Raw genomic sequence first — 16,805 nt, forward strand, 5'->3', positions numbered from 1 at the left:
AAATTCTTGGTGAAAATGTTTACAAGCATTTTTTCATTGCAATTAATTTGTTAAAAATTTTTTTAAATTGACAGTTGACCGCTAACTTCAGTATCATTAAATAGCCGTCAGCTGTCAATTAAAAAAATTTTTTTAACAAATCAATTACAATAATAAAATTCTTAAATTCTTTATTTAAAAAAAAAATTAAGGATTGAAATGAAAAATTTAAAACTAAAAATAAATATTCTTATAAAATTATTTTTAAAAATTATTCTAAATTTATATAAAATAAAAAACAAATTTGTTTTGAGAGTCATAAAAAGCTAGAAATTAATATCCGTTAATCAGAACCGTTTATCTAAAAGTAAACATTGAAGATTGCGCAATGATGCACAATTTAACTGAATCGTTAATGCTCTTGCGTCAGCTATGTAGGCGACACTGCATATATGTATTTTGCACATAAAAAGAAAAACTATATGTACATATAAATCCATCAAGATTAAAAACTCTGAAATAAAATATCTGCGGAAAATGTTTTCATCAGCCAAGATAAAACGTCCTGCAAAGTAATGTAAATATAAATATAAATTTATGAATAACCAGTGGAGAAGTGAAGAATAGAAATGTAAAAAAAAAAAATTCCACAGAGAGTTTCTCTCGTTATCATACGACCCAGTGAGTCACGAGATGAAATCCAGTCAATTTGATAGACATTGTAATACATAAATATATAAAGATCTATATTCATATCATCAGCATTACCATCAACGTCTATACAACTATTGACATAAACACAAAGATTTTTAGCGTCGTAAATTTTTTTAGTATTTCGCTGCGTTCTCAGTTTCCGGTCCCCAGGAGGGTGCGAATCTATAATATACGTTCTCTTTGGACTTCCACGTGTAACCTAGAATCTCTTGAGCTTGTATACATATGTACATATGTAGGTACATATATGCTCTTACGAGGGTGGTTTTACGATGGAAGATAGACGAAGAAGAAGAGAAAGGGGTCTGAGGGTGAACTTGTGTCTTTAGTAAGTTCTTGGCAAGCGTTAACGTTTTACTTTATCAGATATAACTATTGTCAGTGTGCTATGTACTGAACTGGTAATGGTAATGGTAAATGTAAATATAAATGTACTTGTACTAGTGAGGGTGGATAAGAGGAGATCGGTAGACAGGGGTTACTGCGGGCCGGTCGATGCAGCGATGTTCCCGCAGCAGCGCATAGCACCAGCGCCAAAGCAACATCGCATTTGCCGTTTTATGGCCCAATATATGTATGTACTTCGCACATGTATTTGCAGAATATATATTCTTTGGTACGTACACTATCGAGCTACAAAATCCAGTTGAGAAGCAAAAACAAGGAACAGAGAGTTGGAAAAAGACCGATTTTAACGAGAAGAGGGGCTAAACTCGTATTCGCAAACTACAACTACAACTAAACGGTTAGGTTGATATTGCTGGTGATGCTGATGACTGTGGTGGGGATTGACACGGTCAAGGTCACTCTTGGCTTCAAGGTTGCGCTGGAGATGTCATCTCGACGGGGAAATGCAGAACCGGGTATTATACACTAGTGTATTGATGTTTCCAGTGGTTGCTTTTTTACACTCCAAAATTTATCTATTTAATTCTCCACCGGAACTCAATGCATTTATATTCATTTCTCAGGAAAAATTCATAGATCTATTTATTTATTCAAATTTATTATGGGTATCAAAGTTTTACTTTTTGAATTTTTTAAATTATTCCGTGAATTTACATTCACTTTTTTCAAATTGATAAGCGGTCATTTAGAAAATATTTTTTTTTTTTTTTTTTTTTTTATCGATTCGGGTGAATTATTTAGATTAAAAGTTTGCTTAAATAATTGTCGAGTTAACACTAACACAAAGCACGAGCTTAAAGTCAATATTTTTATTTACTTTTACAATTTAGTTTGGAATTAAACGAAACTTTAGCTTTATTATTCTAAAAAGTGACTCTGCTCGTTAAACCAAAGAATCTCGTTGCGGTAAATGTACGACGTAATTATTATTATTAATTATAATTATCTGTAATTAATACCGAAGTTTCTGGTACGGCGATTGTGTGATAATTTGTAGTTAGCACAGGATATAGCATAATTAACTTCATTTTTTCTCCAAAACGATCAATGTCATGGTTGACCGCAGAAACATTTGTTCTTTTAATTTACCATACAATAATAAAGATACATTTTTCAGATAGTTAGTGTCATTAAAATGTCTTTAGTTTTCGTGAACATCCCACAATAATAACAACTAGATACCCCCCGGTTATATTTATCTCAAATAAGGAAGAAATAGAGAAATAGAGATGTAAGAAGAAATAAGACCAAATGGAACATAATATCCTCACCGGTAACATGAACCGTGAGCTTCAAGTCACGTGCTTGTGTCGTAATGCGATCCATGTTTTTTACCATTTATTTATTATTCTGGTTTCTTACACACGTGTACCGATCTTGATACAATATATATATATATATATATATATATATATATATATATATATATATATATATATATATATATATATATATATATATAATCCAAATACAAGACATACATACTCGTAAGTACGCTATTGCCGTGTAATATATAACTAGAATTCAAATTTGCGCGCGTAAGCGCGCGTCTTACTATAGCGTTTGCATATATTTTCATGCTTATGATATATTCAACCAATCACGTTACGAATAGTTTACGGACACATATATTTACATATTTTTCATCTAAACTAGAATTCAAATTTGCGCGCGCAAGCGCGCGCCTTACTATAGCGTTTGCATATATTTTCATGCTCATGATATATTCGACCAATCACGTTACGAATAGTTTGATGCCACATACATTTCATCTCAATTTTATTATAAGGATTAAAGGATAGATACATTGCTATTGACTATTGTATTTATATCAGAAAAAGTCTTTATATTCCGTGTAGTGACGTTTAAGATTTTAGATGTAGATCGGTATGATTTTTTATAAAATAATTTTACTGAAACATGCAGGTGACGTACAACGATAAATTTATTCTCTCTAAACTATAGATTTATTTAGTTTCTGTTCTCAGTCTCGGTTTAATATATTTAGCTATATATGATAATGTAAACAGTTTCATTTGGATCAGAAGATTTCTTTGAATTTTCACCAGAGTAAATATTTCTCAAATAAATTGCATTACTCGAGAATTTATAAATGAGATTATTGATCTAGTCATGTGAGAAAACTGGGGCAGTTACGGGGGAGAACTGGGGAGAGAAAGATCATTTCTCGTTTCATCATCCTCGTGGTAACACAACAAGGGTAAAATAATAACAATAACAATAATAAAATATAACGAAGGGTGCTGAGGCCGGTTTTGGCGGTCCTGGTGGACATAGGGTTGATTGAAGCAAAACTGTACAATAAAAAAATACATAGACGTGTGTTATATGGTACACATATGCACGGCAAAGTCGTTGACAAAGTTTTTTAAAATTATCCGAGTAGAAGTTGCTTTTAGAAGTATACATTTTACAAAGGATGTAAGATATAATATATTAACATGTAGTGTAGCATACAGCGAACTTTCAGAAGGTAATAATGCAAAAGCCCGTGAAAGCTAGTGACGTTGATTCGTTCAGACAACTCTGAGAGCTCCACTCGACACTCATTATAACGTTGTAAATTTATGATAAAGAACGTTTTATTATTATTCCTCTCGCTGCTAATCCCAGTATTTAATTATTAAAAGCAAATTTTTAAATTTAATATCAGCTACGTGTTCAAAATGACTTTTGATTTAATATAGTGATAAGCCAAGAGAATTTTAGAGCGTATTCCTCTAGCATTTCGAATCTAGGTCATGAATTATTATTATTGCTTCTTAATATTGTTGATTGACAACTGAAATGTCAGTTTATTTTGTTTTTTTATAAATACTCTTTCAATATTTTTATTCAATTACTCTTCACTTTTTTAAATAAAATATATTTACTCTTTCTATTCTTCACTTTTTAAATAAAATATGTTTATCCTTTCATTTTAAGGAAAGAAGATAATATTTAAGATGTTTTTAAAACTTTTTACTATTTTTCCATACAGAAAAAAAGTGTCGCCCAAAATAAATATGATGGAATATAATTCTCGTGGAACGACTCGACTACTAGATAATTTTGTGCGAGAAAGTAAGGAAAATTCCAAGAAAATTCCTTCGGTAAATATTTACAAGTGGGGTCAACCATTTTAATTTTCATTTTTCTGAATGAAATTTATATTTGATTCTTTTTAAAATAAATAAAAAAACGAATAATTAAAAATTTTTTCCAACTTTTGAAGGCAAAAAAGCGATCGACATCTTTATTATTCTTTTTCACGACATTTTTTATCATAAATGCACCGTAAAAACAAGCAGAATTTAAAAAAAAATTTGAAAATGTTAATTTTTCATCTAGTCATGGCCCAAAATGGGGTTGACCCCACTTGTAAATAATTACCATTTCTTCTTGCTCCAAAATAATTCAAAAGAAAATTAAGCAAATTGAAAAATTACGAAAATCAATCTTGAAAAATTACAGAATTAAGTTGGAATTCTATCCACAGATTGCAAATATCTCCATCCAGGAAATAAAATCCCAAATGATAAAAAGAAGAAATGAAATCTTAAGATCAAGTGTTACAATCACAAGTACAGATGTTACATGTGCAATGCACATATCTGAAGATAAATATGTGTTTGGCCTCAGATATACGTCCATCTTTCGTATTGGAAGATAGAGAGCACATAACATAATAGTGCAAGCATCAAAGTGATGGAAGCACATGTGTGCATATGTGTCCGTCGAAGTAATACATGCTAAAATGAGTAGTGAGTAGCGAGTTGGATAGGAGCTGATGTAGAAGGGGACAACGTTGAACAGCCGGCTGGTTTCTGTTCCGTGCTGCTCTGGCTGTTCACCGTCATAGCAGTTCTGTTCGGCCTTCGTGTTGCTAGGCGCGAAGGCCACTGTCAGTGCCAAGGCAGCCGAGACTATCGTCTTCGCGTTTTATTCCTCGATTCTCCTATATATACATAACATAACATAACATATGTAGTATTTATTCTCTTCATCTGGCTCTCTGTCCACATTACCTCTGCTCTTCTTCATCATTATCATCATCATCATCATCATCATCATCATCATCAGCATCATAATCTATATCTCTGTCTTTATCACTCATTTAAACTATACCACATTATACATCATACATAATATAAACACACATGTACACGTTTAAAGTATCATATGTGTACATATGCGGGTTTTTCGCCGTGGCAAGCCGGTAGAGTGAAGCCGAAACCCGAAACTCCTCAGTGTTTGTCGAGTCTCCGCACAGTCAACGCCCAATACATCCGCGCTACTTCGACAATTTATTCAATCTGTAATTATTTAATATCTTTTATTAATTTTACATTGTTAAATAATTTTATTGGTTGGTTAAATATTACGAAACTTTAAATTAAATAGCAGACATCTTAAAATTTTTATAGAACTGAATTTAGCTGTTGTCCATTTTTTTTTTATTTAAAAAAATTATAATTTTAATTTTTTTTAAGCTGTCAAAATTAAAAAACTCCAATATAAATGTCAGCTGGCACATTTTCAAAAATTATAACAATACGCAATAATTAATTAAATTAGTAAATAAATAGTGACGTTTAATTTGGAGTAGTTAAATTCAAAATATACTTACCAATAATAAAAACACTCCTCAAATTAGGAAAATAGAAAATACACAAAACACGGTATAAAATACGGTACATAACAGTAAGGTAAATTTAATAGTAGTATAGATCCGGCAGCGCCGCTCTTATTTTCTTTCTCTTTCTCATCCTCCGTCTTCGTTTTTATATATTTTTTCCGTGCGTGCGTCGTTGGCCAAATTGCGTCTTCTGAATCCTCGTAACACTCGACGAAAGTGCTCAGCCGAGAGAAGACAGTCCGGGGAAGAGCGTTCAAGAAGATAGGTCGATTCCGACAGGTACCGTACGCAATTAAAATTTTTTTCATGTCATTTTCACAATCCATAAGCTCATACTCGTCATTTCTTCTTTCTTATTCTTTATAATCATTTTATTGCATTTAATTAATGCAATTTTTTAATAATAACTTGGACTTTCCAGGCGAGCGTTAGTCGGTATTGGTTTATGGGTCCCGCGGGAGGTCTAGTCATAAAGCATGTGCAATTCGCTCGGGGTTTAACACACCAGACTATCGATCTGCCTCATAACTAACAGTTATTTACTGTCAGGTTGTCTGAATTATTAAAAATAAAAATATTATTATTTTTAAAAATAAATATACTCCAAAATAAAATAAAATAAAACTAAAATACTAAACGTTAAAATTTATCATTTCAGACTTGAGACTGCTGTTATTACTCACCTTCATTACACCTCATTATTATATTCGTGAGTGTGTGATGTACATAACATAACAAGAAAAAATATATAATAGTGAAAAAAAATGTTATGTATGAATCGTGACTGGATTTCGCGAGTAATCGCGATGATCCTCGATCTACTATGCAATATCATACACCATTGGCTTATCTGTTAATCTTTAAAGCCGTTTGATGTGACTACGAGTATGTTTATTTATTATTTTTATTATTTTATTTTATATTTATTATTAACGACGTTGTGGATAGAAGTTGGACGCGGTTCTAGAGACCGCGATCATGCGCCAAGAATAATGTCTTTTGTTCAATAGATATCGATGGACAATCAGATCCCAGAGTTGACCTAAAAATTATTTTTATTATTATTTTACTGAAGCTATTGTTATTTTTTAACCACATTGTCTCGATACTTTACGGCGATTTTTTTTAAACCCGGTGTCTTTATACTATGCCTGCTGCCGATACAATAAGAGTTATTTTGTTGGTTGCTGTTGTGTGTATTGTTTAAATCGGTCACGAAATAAATAACGCTCGTAAAACGGCGATAAAGTAGTTTCTAACTAAATGAATCATCACGTGGCCGACGTTGTTGCTTTTTTTATTGTTTCAATCTCGTGGATTTTTAATTCTACTTTTATCAGCTGTTTTAAACAATTTCTCATTTTTAATTAGTTGAAATAGAGATAATAAATAACAATAATAATAATAATAACAACAATAATTAATAATTATTTGCTGGTAATAAATTTTATTTTGGCTTAATTGAGGGCGTTAAATAGTCGCGGCTGAAAGGACAGTTATTATTTCGTTAAATATTTTTGCATTGTCGCATATGGTAATTTAGTAGCTTATGCTTTTTTGATACACACTGCGTTGTTCTTGGTTACGAGACATGGTCGAGCGCTCACAACTGCGTCCGATAACGGAGATAAGAATGAATTATCGTTTGGTGCTGCGGCGTGACCTTGTATTAAATGTTACGCAAGTTCCCGCTTTTAAAGTACTGACTACTTTTGGCATATTTTTTTTTTTTTTTTTTTTTTTTTTTTTTTATTAAACTTTTAAATCGACAGTTATTTCTTTAGTGGTTACGTAAATCCTTATTCTAATTTATTCGTATACACAAATTTTAGCCGTCAGTCATTATAACTTTTAACAAATTTTATTTTGTTTCATTTTTTAATATTAACATTAATATAAAAATTTAATGTTCGTGCTTTATCACTAAATTAAAAGTTTATAATTAATTAAAATATTTAATATTAAATTTTTTTTGAGTATAAAGTTCCAAGCTAGAGAAAAGTTGACTTTAATAAACTGCAACTTTTTAAATGAACTTGATAAAAAGAGATTATGTTATCTATTTATTTTTAAAATTATAATTAATTTCAAACGCTTGATTATTCCGAGTCATGCTAATAAATATTTTAATTTATTATTTATAATATTTATTCATTTTTAAATTTAATACTTTTGTATTAGAATTATTTTGTTGCGTAATTGAACTAAAAAATAAAATTAATACTGCGATAGACGTCCGTTTGTTGGTTTTACTCCATCTGCAATGGATTTGCTTTAGAATTAGTTAATTATACAGCTCGGTTGTTCAATCCAGCCAGTAATTACACAACAAATTGTTTCAATTTCCAACCAGCAAACATAATCCTTGTATTTTGTAATTTTTCTCTTCAAAAATTTAAATTGAAACTTAAACTTTTATTACATACAATTTTTGTCTAAAAAATATTGAAATATTAAGCGATAAAAATATTTGCTAGGTCGAGTTGACACGCGACTGCTGAAAGTAGTTACTACGGTAGCGCAGTAGACACTTGATATTGACAATTAAAATTTTTTATGTCAGTAAAGCATGAACAAAATAAAAAAAAACGAATAGTTAATAAAAATTAATGTCTTGTGAGTCAATAAATCAATATTTAAATAATATTAATTAATTTTAAAACTGTCAATTAAATACTAAATATTAAATATCCGGAGGGATTGACGTGTATTCAATACCGGGTCGGTTTTACGTACTCGAACTCAGTAAACTTTACCCGAAGGCGAATATTTATTCGCTTTATAATTTAAAAATTTATTTTATTGATTTAAAGTCTTAATTTTGAGCGTATTTATTTATTCGACGGCAATCACTTACTTCCGTTACTCCTTACTTGCTATATAGCTCCCCTCGACACTACAGACTAGTTGTGCCAATACAACGTTAACGCACTACCGTCGAATTCGGTCAATGGGTTAATAAAGTTGTCGGAACCACCGCAGAATCTCCTCAGAGGCATTACAGCTAGCCTAAACTTTTAGAGTTTATTTTTTAAATAATTTAAATTATGGAGTAAGATTTTTAGTATAAAAAATTTTTATTAAAATCAAAGTAACAGATATTTAAAAATTTTTTAAGAAATAAATTACTCCAAAAAAAAAAAAAAAAATTGATTTTTAGAAATTTTAATAAATTAAACATGCAATTTTTTTAAAATAATTTTTTGGAGCAAATTTGTTTGTTAAATAAAATTAAAAAATGGTCAAGCGACAGCTGACTTTAATAAAAATTAATTTAGCAGATATTTAATAACTTTACAAATTTTTGTAACAAATAAATTATAGAAAAAAAATTATAAAAAAAAATTGAAATATAGAAATTTAAAAAAATTAAAAATTTTAGAAAATTATTTTTTGGAGCAAATTTGTTTGTTGAAAAAAAATTTTAAAATGGTCAAGTGATGGCTAACTTTAATACCATCAAATTTTTTAAGTTAAAAAAAATAATAATAATTTTATTTCAATTAATTTTTTGAAAATCTAAGCTTTGATATTTTTATTTTTAGACCTCCAGCTAGTGAGCAGCGCAAAGTGAAATGTAGAATTATTTTTTAAAAGAAGTAAGTTGGGATGAGGATCGGACCTTTGTAACAGAAGTAAAGTGCAGTATATATATACATAACACCAACGTAGTCCACTTCCCCTTGATAGTTAGTTGAAGGTCAAGGTTTTCCACCCCGCAAGTTACCCGGGATGGCCGGGAGGCAGCACGAGCGAATGAGACCGTGAGTGCGCGAGCAAAGCGCCAAGGGGATGTATAATAGTAATCTAGTGGGTGGAGGCGTGGGATGAGGATGAGGATAAGGATAAAGATGAGGATGCGAGGGATGAAAGGGAGGATTGAGTGAGTGGGCGTTCGACATTAGATTGCAGGCCGGGGGACGGATTCGTCGGTACCCGGTTGAGGGACAACGGGGGTGTACCATGAGAACCTGGTGCCCAGTATTTATAGCGCCAGCCAACCGGTCGATAACGGATACAGCCACTGCGCAGTTCTGATACACTGAATATCCCGCGCACTCTCACTCACTTTGTTATTACTATTATTATTATTATCATTATTATTATTATTATATCTCTCTTTCATTTTCACTCCATGCTCTATATATACTTTTAACTCTTACTCTATATAAATTGGTTGTCCCTGAAAATTTTCCACCTCTATTTTTACGATCCTAGATGAAGAATACCTCTCGCATTCTCCGCTCGTGCTCACAAAAAGGCTTTATTTTTTTAAATCCCGCTGGGACGTGTCCACTTTTTTTTTATTTAAAATTTTTATTCTCTCTGCTCTACTCTTTTCACTCGTTAAATGCTTGATATTGCATTCACCCGAGTTATTTATTTTCATTTATCTACCCAAAGTTTTTAAATAATTCACCGTACACGTGTCGCTAAAAACCTTCAAGTATTATTATTATTATTATTATTATTATTATTATTATTATTATTATTACTAAATAAAATAATAATTATTCTCGTGCCATATTTTTTCTTATCGACAAATTATTATCATTATTATTACTATTATTATTAAAATTATGAGTATGGGATATTGAGTAATAGTTAGAGGGGTAAGTGCATCAGTAGTTCCCTCTACGTCCTCCTACCCTTTGAGTTGTCCGGCGTGCGCCGTCTCGCCCAAGGGTTGCGGGTGTGCGTGGGTGAACATTTCACTCCGGGTGGGAGGACCCGGTCCCGAGGAAATACTCAACCGCGAGGCAGCTGTAGATACTCGTCACAATGTTCATAATCGTGACTTATCGTTTGCTTGCTCTGTTAAAACTTAAACATTTAAATTAAAAAAAAAAAAAAAAAAAAAAAAGTAAATTATTAGCACTGGTATTATTAATTATCACCGAGGATAATTATGCAGCCGTGTGCATACTGTCCGTTGAGCAGAGTTAGTTCTTGTGCAGCCTCAAGGTCACCGCAGTAACATATGGTCAGTCGTATAATATTATTTCCATTAAAACTTATATTTTTTATCACTTAAATTATTGTAGTTATACTTTTAAGTGTTATACTTTTTTAAGTATCGCCCGGTTTCTTATTTTTTTTTTTCCTCAAATATAATTTATACTATATACATTAAGAACTTACGTCATTTGACTACGTGGACTAGCTTGGTATATACCAATAAAATAATATATATTTTTTATTACTTAAAACTTGGAGTAAAAATTCATTTACATACCAATAACAATAATTGAAACAACAGCAATTATTCAAATTGCACAATAAATAACTGGAAAATGAACATAATTTTAAATGACTCATCAGTTTAAATAAAATAATAATATTTTAACTTTTATGCATTGGTGTTTAAGAAAAAAATAATAATCCGTCTTTCAGTGATCATTAAATGTAAATACAAGTCATTAATATGTCACGTATTTTTTTTATTTGTTACAGTCAGTCGTCTGCACTGTGAATCTGAGTCCTTTAAGATGGACCTCATTCTCGACATCAACAGCTGGCTCTATCCAATGGAACTCGGTGAGTCATATATTCATCTATATCTAGTTTTCTATTCGCCTTTTATTCGTCGTCTTATTCATCTCGTTGAATTAACACACTAAAAATAATATTTTAAATAGTAAATTAATAAATAAAACGTAAGTACACATTTTATTTTATTTAAAATAAAATATTTAACAATTATCAACTCCCAAATAAATGAAATATTACATTGACCTTCGATAATTATCTCTATTAGCAAATTGTTAAATAATTGCTCGCATTAAGAACGAAGGTTAAAATAATATTACCTTAGATAGCATAAACCAGTCACTTTAATAAATACTAGTGATGTTATTAGTACACACAAATTAAAATTTATACTATATTAGAGTCGGCTAATATTTCAGAGCGTCGTAATGTTTGTTTACACCTTTGATGACGACTTCCATGCGGAAATTACCGATCGATAGTCTTACGATGTCATATTACTACTACTGGTCATCTCTCATGTCTCATATGTCACCACGTGCTCATTACACTGCATGTTAGTCTCACAATTACAGTCGTAATACGTCAGTACCCTGTCAAGAGACACCTTAAGTTAATTAAATCATTAACTATACATAAATACAATTAAATTCATAACAGAGAAAATACAATTAAATTTTTGAGACGTAAAACGTACCAATTACTTCACAGTCAAGGTCGTCGGGAGCTTTCTATGTGCTTGGTAGTTAAGCTGCACGCGATAACTCTCCTTGTATATACAAAATATAAAAAATAGCTGTATATACTCTTCATATTAATTCATACACACATGTATTTTTTTATATATGGTTTATATATTTTGTATGTGTGCAAGATTCAAAAACAGTCACGCGGTGTTTTTATTTTCCCCTACGCCGATAGGAATCCAAAGGCTTCTTCCGTCTACGACGTATATATTAAAAAATAGTGTATATAGCTGATAGCAGGTGTTACGTATTCTTCCGCGTATTTTTCCCCCCACTATATCGTGGTAAGAAACCCGTCCCCCATAGAACCATCGACCCAGTTCCTACCAAACCAACAACTACGTCTTCATTCATACAAATCACCGGTATTTCTTATCCTCTTTCCTTTACTTGTTCTACCAAATTATTCTTTATATTTTTAGATATAAATACTGAATTTTTAATTTTCAGTCTTGAAATCATTTTTTGATTCTATTATTTTAGTCTTTAAAGTAAAATTAAATTGTTTCATTGTAAAAAAATTCTTGCGACGTAGTTTTGTTTAAATGGAAGAGTTTTAATTTTGTTAATGTAACTCTTGGGATTTTAATTAGAAAAATTTAATTATTTTAATGGAAAATGTTTTTTTTTTTTTTATTAAAATATTTATTGTGACTAATGAAGTTTTATTATAAAATTCTTACGTAACGTAAGAGTTGTTTTTAAAAAATTTATTTTAATATTTTGGAGTATTTATTGAAAATTTTGAGTAATTTTGAAATTTTTTAGAGTGATTTATTCGAGATATCTCAAAATTATTGAAATACTCAGACGCGTTTTAAAATAATTTAGGAAATCTTAGAAATAATGAATGACAAAATATCAAAGCATGACTTTCCATATGTTTATTTTAAATAAAAAAAAAAAAATACAATTTTCTATAAAAGATTATATATTGAAAAAAAAAATCAAGAAGTTTTACTTTTATAAAAATGATTATATTAATTTATGATTAACGTAGCATATATCAAATAAAAAAATTATAATTTTTAATTTAATTTATTCGATAAAATTTCTCAATATCGTTATTTAAATAAAAATTTAATTAAAAATAAACTTATAAATTAATTAACAAAATATCTAACACAAGCTCTAAAATTTCAAAATTTTTCAATATTAAATCCCAGATAAATTAAAAACAAATACATAAATCCCTAATTAACACTTGTAATTAAATTAAAAAAATTTCAATATAAAACATTATCAATCGCTTTAAAATAATTAAAAAAATCAATTAATCCCCCGGTTCCACCCACGTCTTCAGAAACCCGTTTAGCGTTTTAAGTATTAAGAAAAGTGTACATAATGGAGTGACATACATACATAAACATATCTGGTATCTACATATAGCCAACAAATGCACAATACGATGGGCAAAACGACGAAGGTTATAAAGTCATGGGCTAGGCCGCTGTATTGACGCGTGGCGGTTCAGGCTTGCGCGAGGTGACGCAACCTTTTCCTCACTCCCCTTTTGCTCCTGGCCACCATCCCTACTCGCGGAGATGCACACCAGCACAGCGTGTTCCCTGCACACACACGGTGTCGACTTGCTCACAATCATCCGCCCCCACCAGGCGCGCCTCTAACCGCGTATAACTACCCGCTACCCGTGCCGTGGGCTCTTCTCTCCCGCTACCGCAAGTTCAATGCCAAGGTCAAAGCTGGTACGACTCGCTGTTGGCCACTAGAGTCGCTCCGGCCTCCGGCTCGCTCTCTCAAACCGCGCTAGTTATTTTCTTCATCATAATATAATAACACATATAATATAATACTACTTATATTACTTCATGATATATACGTGAGTCGATACAATATTTATTTATATTACTTACTTTACTTTCAATTAATTTATTTCTTCTTTTTTATTTTATTTCTTCTTTTAATTAATAAAATTTATTTTTAAATTCTTTCTAAATTAAATTGTCATTTTAAAAAATCGTTATTTTTATTTTTATGATTTAAATTAAGATTTTTTTTTTTTTTATTAATTTTTAGTTGCTGTAAAATAAAGAAGAAATAAAAATATACCCTTTTAAAGATATAAATATCTATAAAAAAGCACTTGCAGTAGCAATTAAAATAAAAATGTGGGAGGAAAAAACAGAGGGTAGTATTACCAAGGTCGTGACGTCCTTTAAATCGAATGACAGCAGTGCCGAGTTGTGTATGTATATAAAACGATCGATAGCTCGATGCCGTCGCTCATGTTCGGGTGAATTCGGTCCAGAGTCTGTTATGTATTCTGCGATATACATAGACATAGATATCTAGTACAATCTCGTCATTGTCGTTGTCTTTTTCGCTATGCGATGTTAGCAATATTAGATATACATGTACATAGATAGAATCCAATATAATGTACAATATTGTGAGCGACAGAGATATCTGTAAGCAGTGTCAAAGAGGGAGCGACGTGCGGTTACATTTAAGACTCACGCCATCAAACTGCGTCATACATCTTTTGAATTTTCATAATAATTAGTAGATGTATAAAAAAATATGAGGTGATTTGATACGTGACAGAAGGAAATGAAAAAGAAGAAGATTATTCTTATCTTATTAATAATAACGATGTTAAAAATGAATTCGACTTGAGAAATAGAATAAGTAAATGATTAGCAATCATTTATTTATAACACATGTTGCATAAATTCTATAATTTCATTCATTTCCTCAGCGGTATTAACGCCAAATGTTGCTTATAGTGTGTTTTATTAAGTATGTAACATAATATAAGTGGCTGGTCGCGTATTCCGAGTATCTATTAAGTCTATATCTTCAGGAAATGTGAATGAAGGAACAAGAGTTGTTTGTTGGCAATAGAGCTCGAGATAAATACCCTCTTTTAGATGACATTACGTTTGTTTCTTTTTTTTTTTTTTTTTTGAACTTACAAAGCAGCATTGTTTAGATCATCAATATATGTAATCCTTTTTAATTATAATTTTCTGAGATGTCAATTACAATTTTGCGAAAAGATAAATTGTCAGTTCGCTGAAAATTAGATAACGTGTGTCGTAACTTTTCTTTTTTTAACTTTTATCTTCATTATTTTTCATTAATGATCTATAATTTTATTTTAAAGTTTAAAAATTTATAATTATCAATTTTTATAATTAATCTCGTAATTTTTCAAGTTCAGAATTTTTTGCGCAAAAATTTTTATTTCAAAAATAAAAACCTTACATTCATATTTTGTCCTATTATACTCCGTAGTTCGTCTCAGAGTTTTTTTTACCGTGACAATTCGGGATTGGAAGAGCGCCAAGAGATTCGAGTATACATGAATCCGGAAAAACATCGACATCCTCCAATTCCCTTTTTTTTTTTACGATCAATCACTCACTCTCTTGTTACTTTATTATTTTTAGTTTATACATTTCTCCTCGTCTTGACTCTTCAAACTTCAGAAACGGCTTTGCGATAAATTTATTATTTTTTACGCTCCTATAAAAATATTAATCCTCTTTGACTATAAAAGTCCATTTCTGCTATTAATTCTGCCCTAAAATTTAATATCTTATTTTATAATTAATAATTGAAATTAAATAAAAATAAAACGAATATTAATAATATATTTTATTTTCAGGTGATAAATTCCGGCTGGTGCTCGCAACCACCCTGAGAGAAGATGGATACCCCGATGGCGGTGATTGGAACGCTATTGAGCAAGAAGGAGGATCTAGAGCAGACAGTTTTGAATACGTAATGTCCGGGAAAGTTTACCGCATCGAAGGAGATGATCTCAGCAACGAGCCTGGCAGCCGACTGTAAGTATCGGAAAACTTTTTAATAAATAATAATTAATATAAATTAATTATTCAAACAAATCTTGGATTCTCCTGACTTATCGCGATCCGATTATACTCGAGTATCAATCACGATCAACCTTTGTATTTATATTTAAGAGCTCATATTAATATATAATGTAATAACTCTTCATAAATATATAAATATAAAGCGTAGATCACAAAATGTCTTTGTGGGATTTTGCTATAAAAGTTTAGCTGGTTTATGAAAACATCCGATGTAGGTCATGAATTAATCAATATATTTTATCAAGATTACGCTGGTGGTAATCCTATCGAGTGACTAAAGTAATTGATTGAACTTTTTTATTCATTCTGATCTGCTTTAGAGTACTTCTATCAGAAATTTTAAATTAAATAACAACAGCGATCAATAGGAATTTTTTTTTTCAATGTTAAATTAAAATTATTTATTTAAAAAAAAAATAAAAATTATATTGTTATAAATTAAATTTTAAATCGAATCCATCAATACCAGCTGCAAAATATATTTTACCGAAAAGAGGGCAGCACTTGACGGTGTCTAGGATTCCCGGATTTAACAGAAAAATTTTTTAGTTTGAATCTACCATTTTGGTGATTCTGACTATTAATTGTACCAGTGAGTGATAAATTGTATTATTTAAAGAAGAAATTAATTTTAAAAGAGTGAATTTATTAAATTAATTGATTGCAAGTCAGTTAATTGCTCGGAGAATAAAATAATCGTTTGAATTAAATTAGTAAATAGTCGCTATCGGAGAACAGGGAGCCACTCTGCGTTCACTCGGTAGGTAATGAAGCGGGTGAACACAGCTGGTGGTATCTCAGTTTTCCGAGTGCGTTATCAACGTTTTCGCCTGTATCGGCTGTTATAATTAAAAAATTTTTAAATCCAAAGAAAATTAATAAAATGAAGAAAAAAGAATTAATCTAAATGGTGATACTAATGAAGAACAGAATATTTTCCCCAGCTGTCTGTTTTAAAATTGCTAATTA

At 30.6% G+C, this 16,805-nt stretch overlaps 1 protein-coding gene and 1 long non-coding RNA gene across 4 annotated transcripts in view; one reads left to right on the forward strand and one right to left on the reverse strand.

Moving 5' to 3' along the window:
- Rpb8 (DNA-directed RNA polymerases I, II, and III subunit Rpb8) overlaps positions 1-16,805 on the forward strand; it is a 32,043-nt gene that overhangs the window by 698 nt on the left and 14,540 nt on the right. For 2 of the 3 annotated variants that reach the window (XM_074248663.1, XM_074248664.1), the window contains exons 2-3: positions 11,195-11,278; positions 15,608-15,788. In XM_074248663.1, the coding sequence (XP_074104764.1) occupies positions 11,195-11,278; positions 15,608-15,788 (265 nt within the window). Of the gene's footprint in view, positions 1-5,000; positions 5,420-11,194; positions 11,279-15,607; positions 15,789-16,805 lie in introns of those variants that run through there. The other variant, XM_074248662.1, reaches the window with a different exon arrangement.
- LOC141531129 (uncharacterized) lies at positions 11,218-12,557 on the reverse strand. The gene is made up of 3 exons (XR_012479866.1): positions 11,928-12,557; positions 11,551-11,823; positions 11,218-11,357 (listed from the first exon to the last, which is right to left on the reverse strand). It is a non-coding gene; the product is annotated as an uncharacterized LOC141531129 (long non-coding RNA).

The sequence above is a fragment of the Cotesia typhae genome, unplaced genomic scaffold (assembly GCF_013202065.1).
Source record: "Cotesia typhae breed Kobodo isofemale line unplaced genomic scaffold, CoteBio_Ctyphae contig_5, whole genome shotgun sequence".
NCBI classification, from domain to species: Eukaryota; Metazoa; Arthropoda; class Insecta; order Hymenoptera; family Braconidae; genus Cotesia; species Cotesia typhae.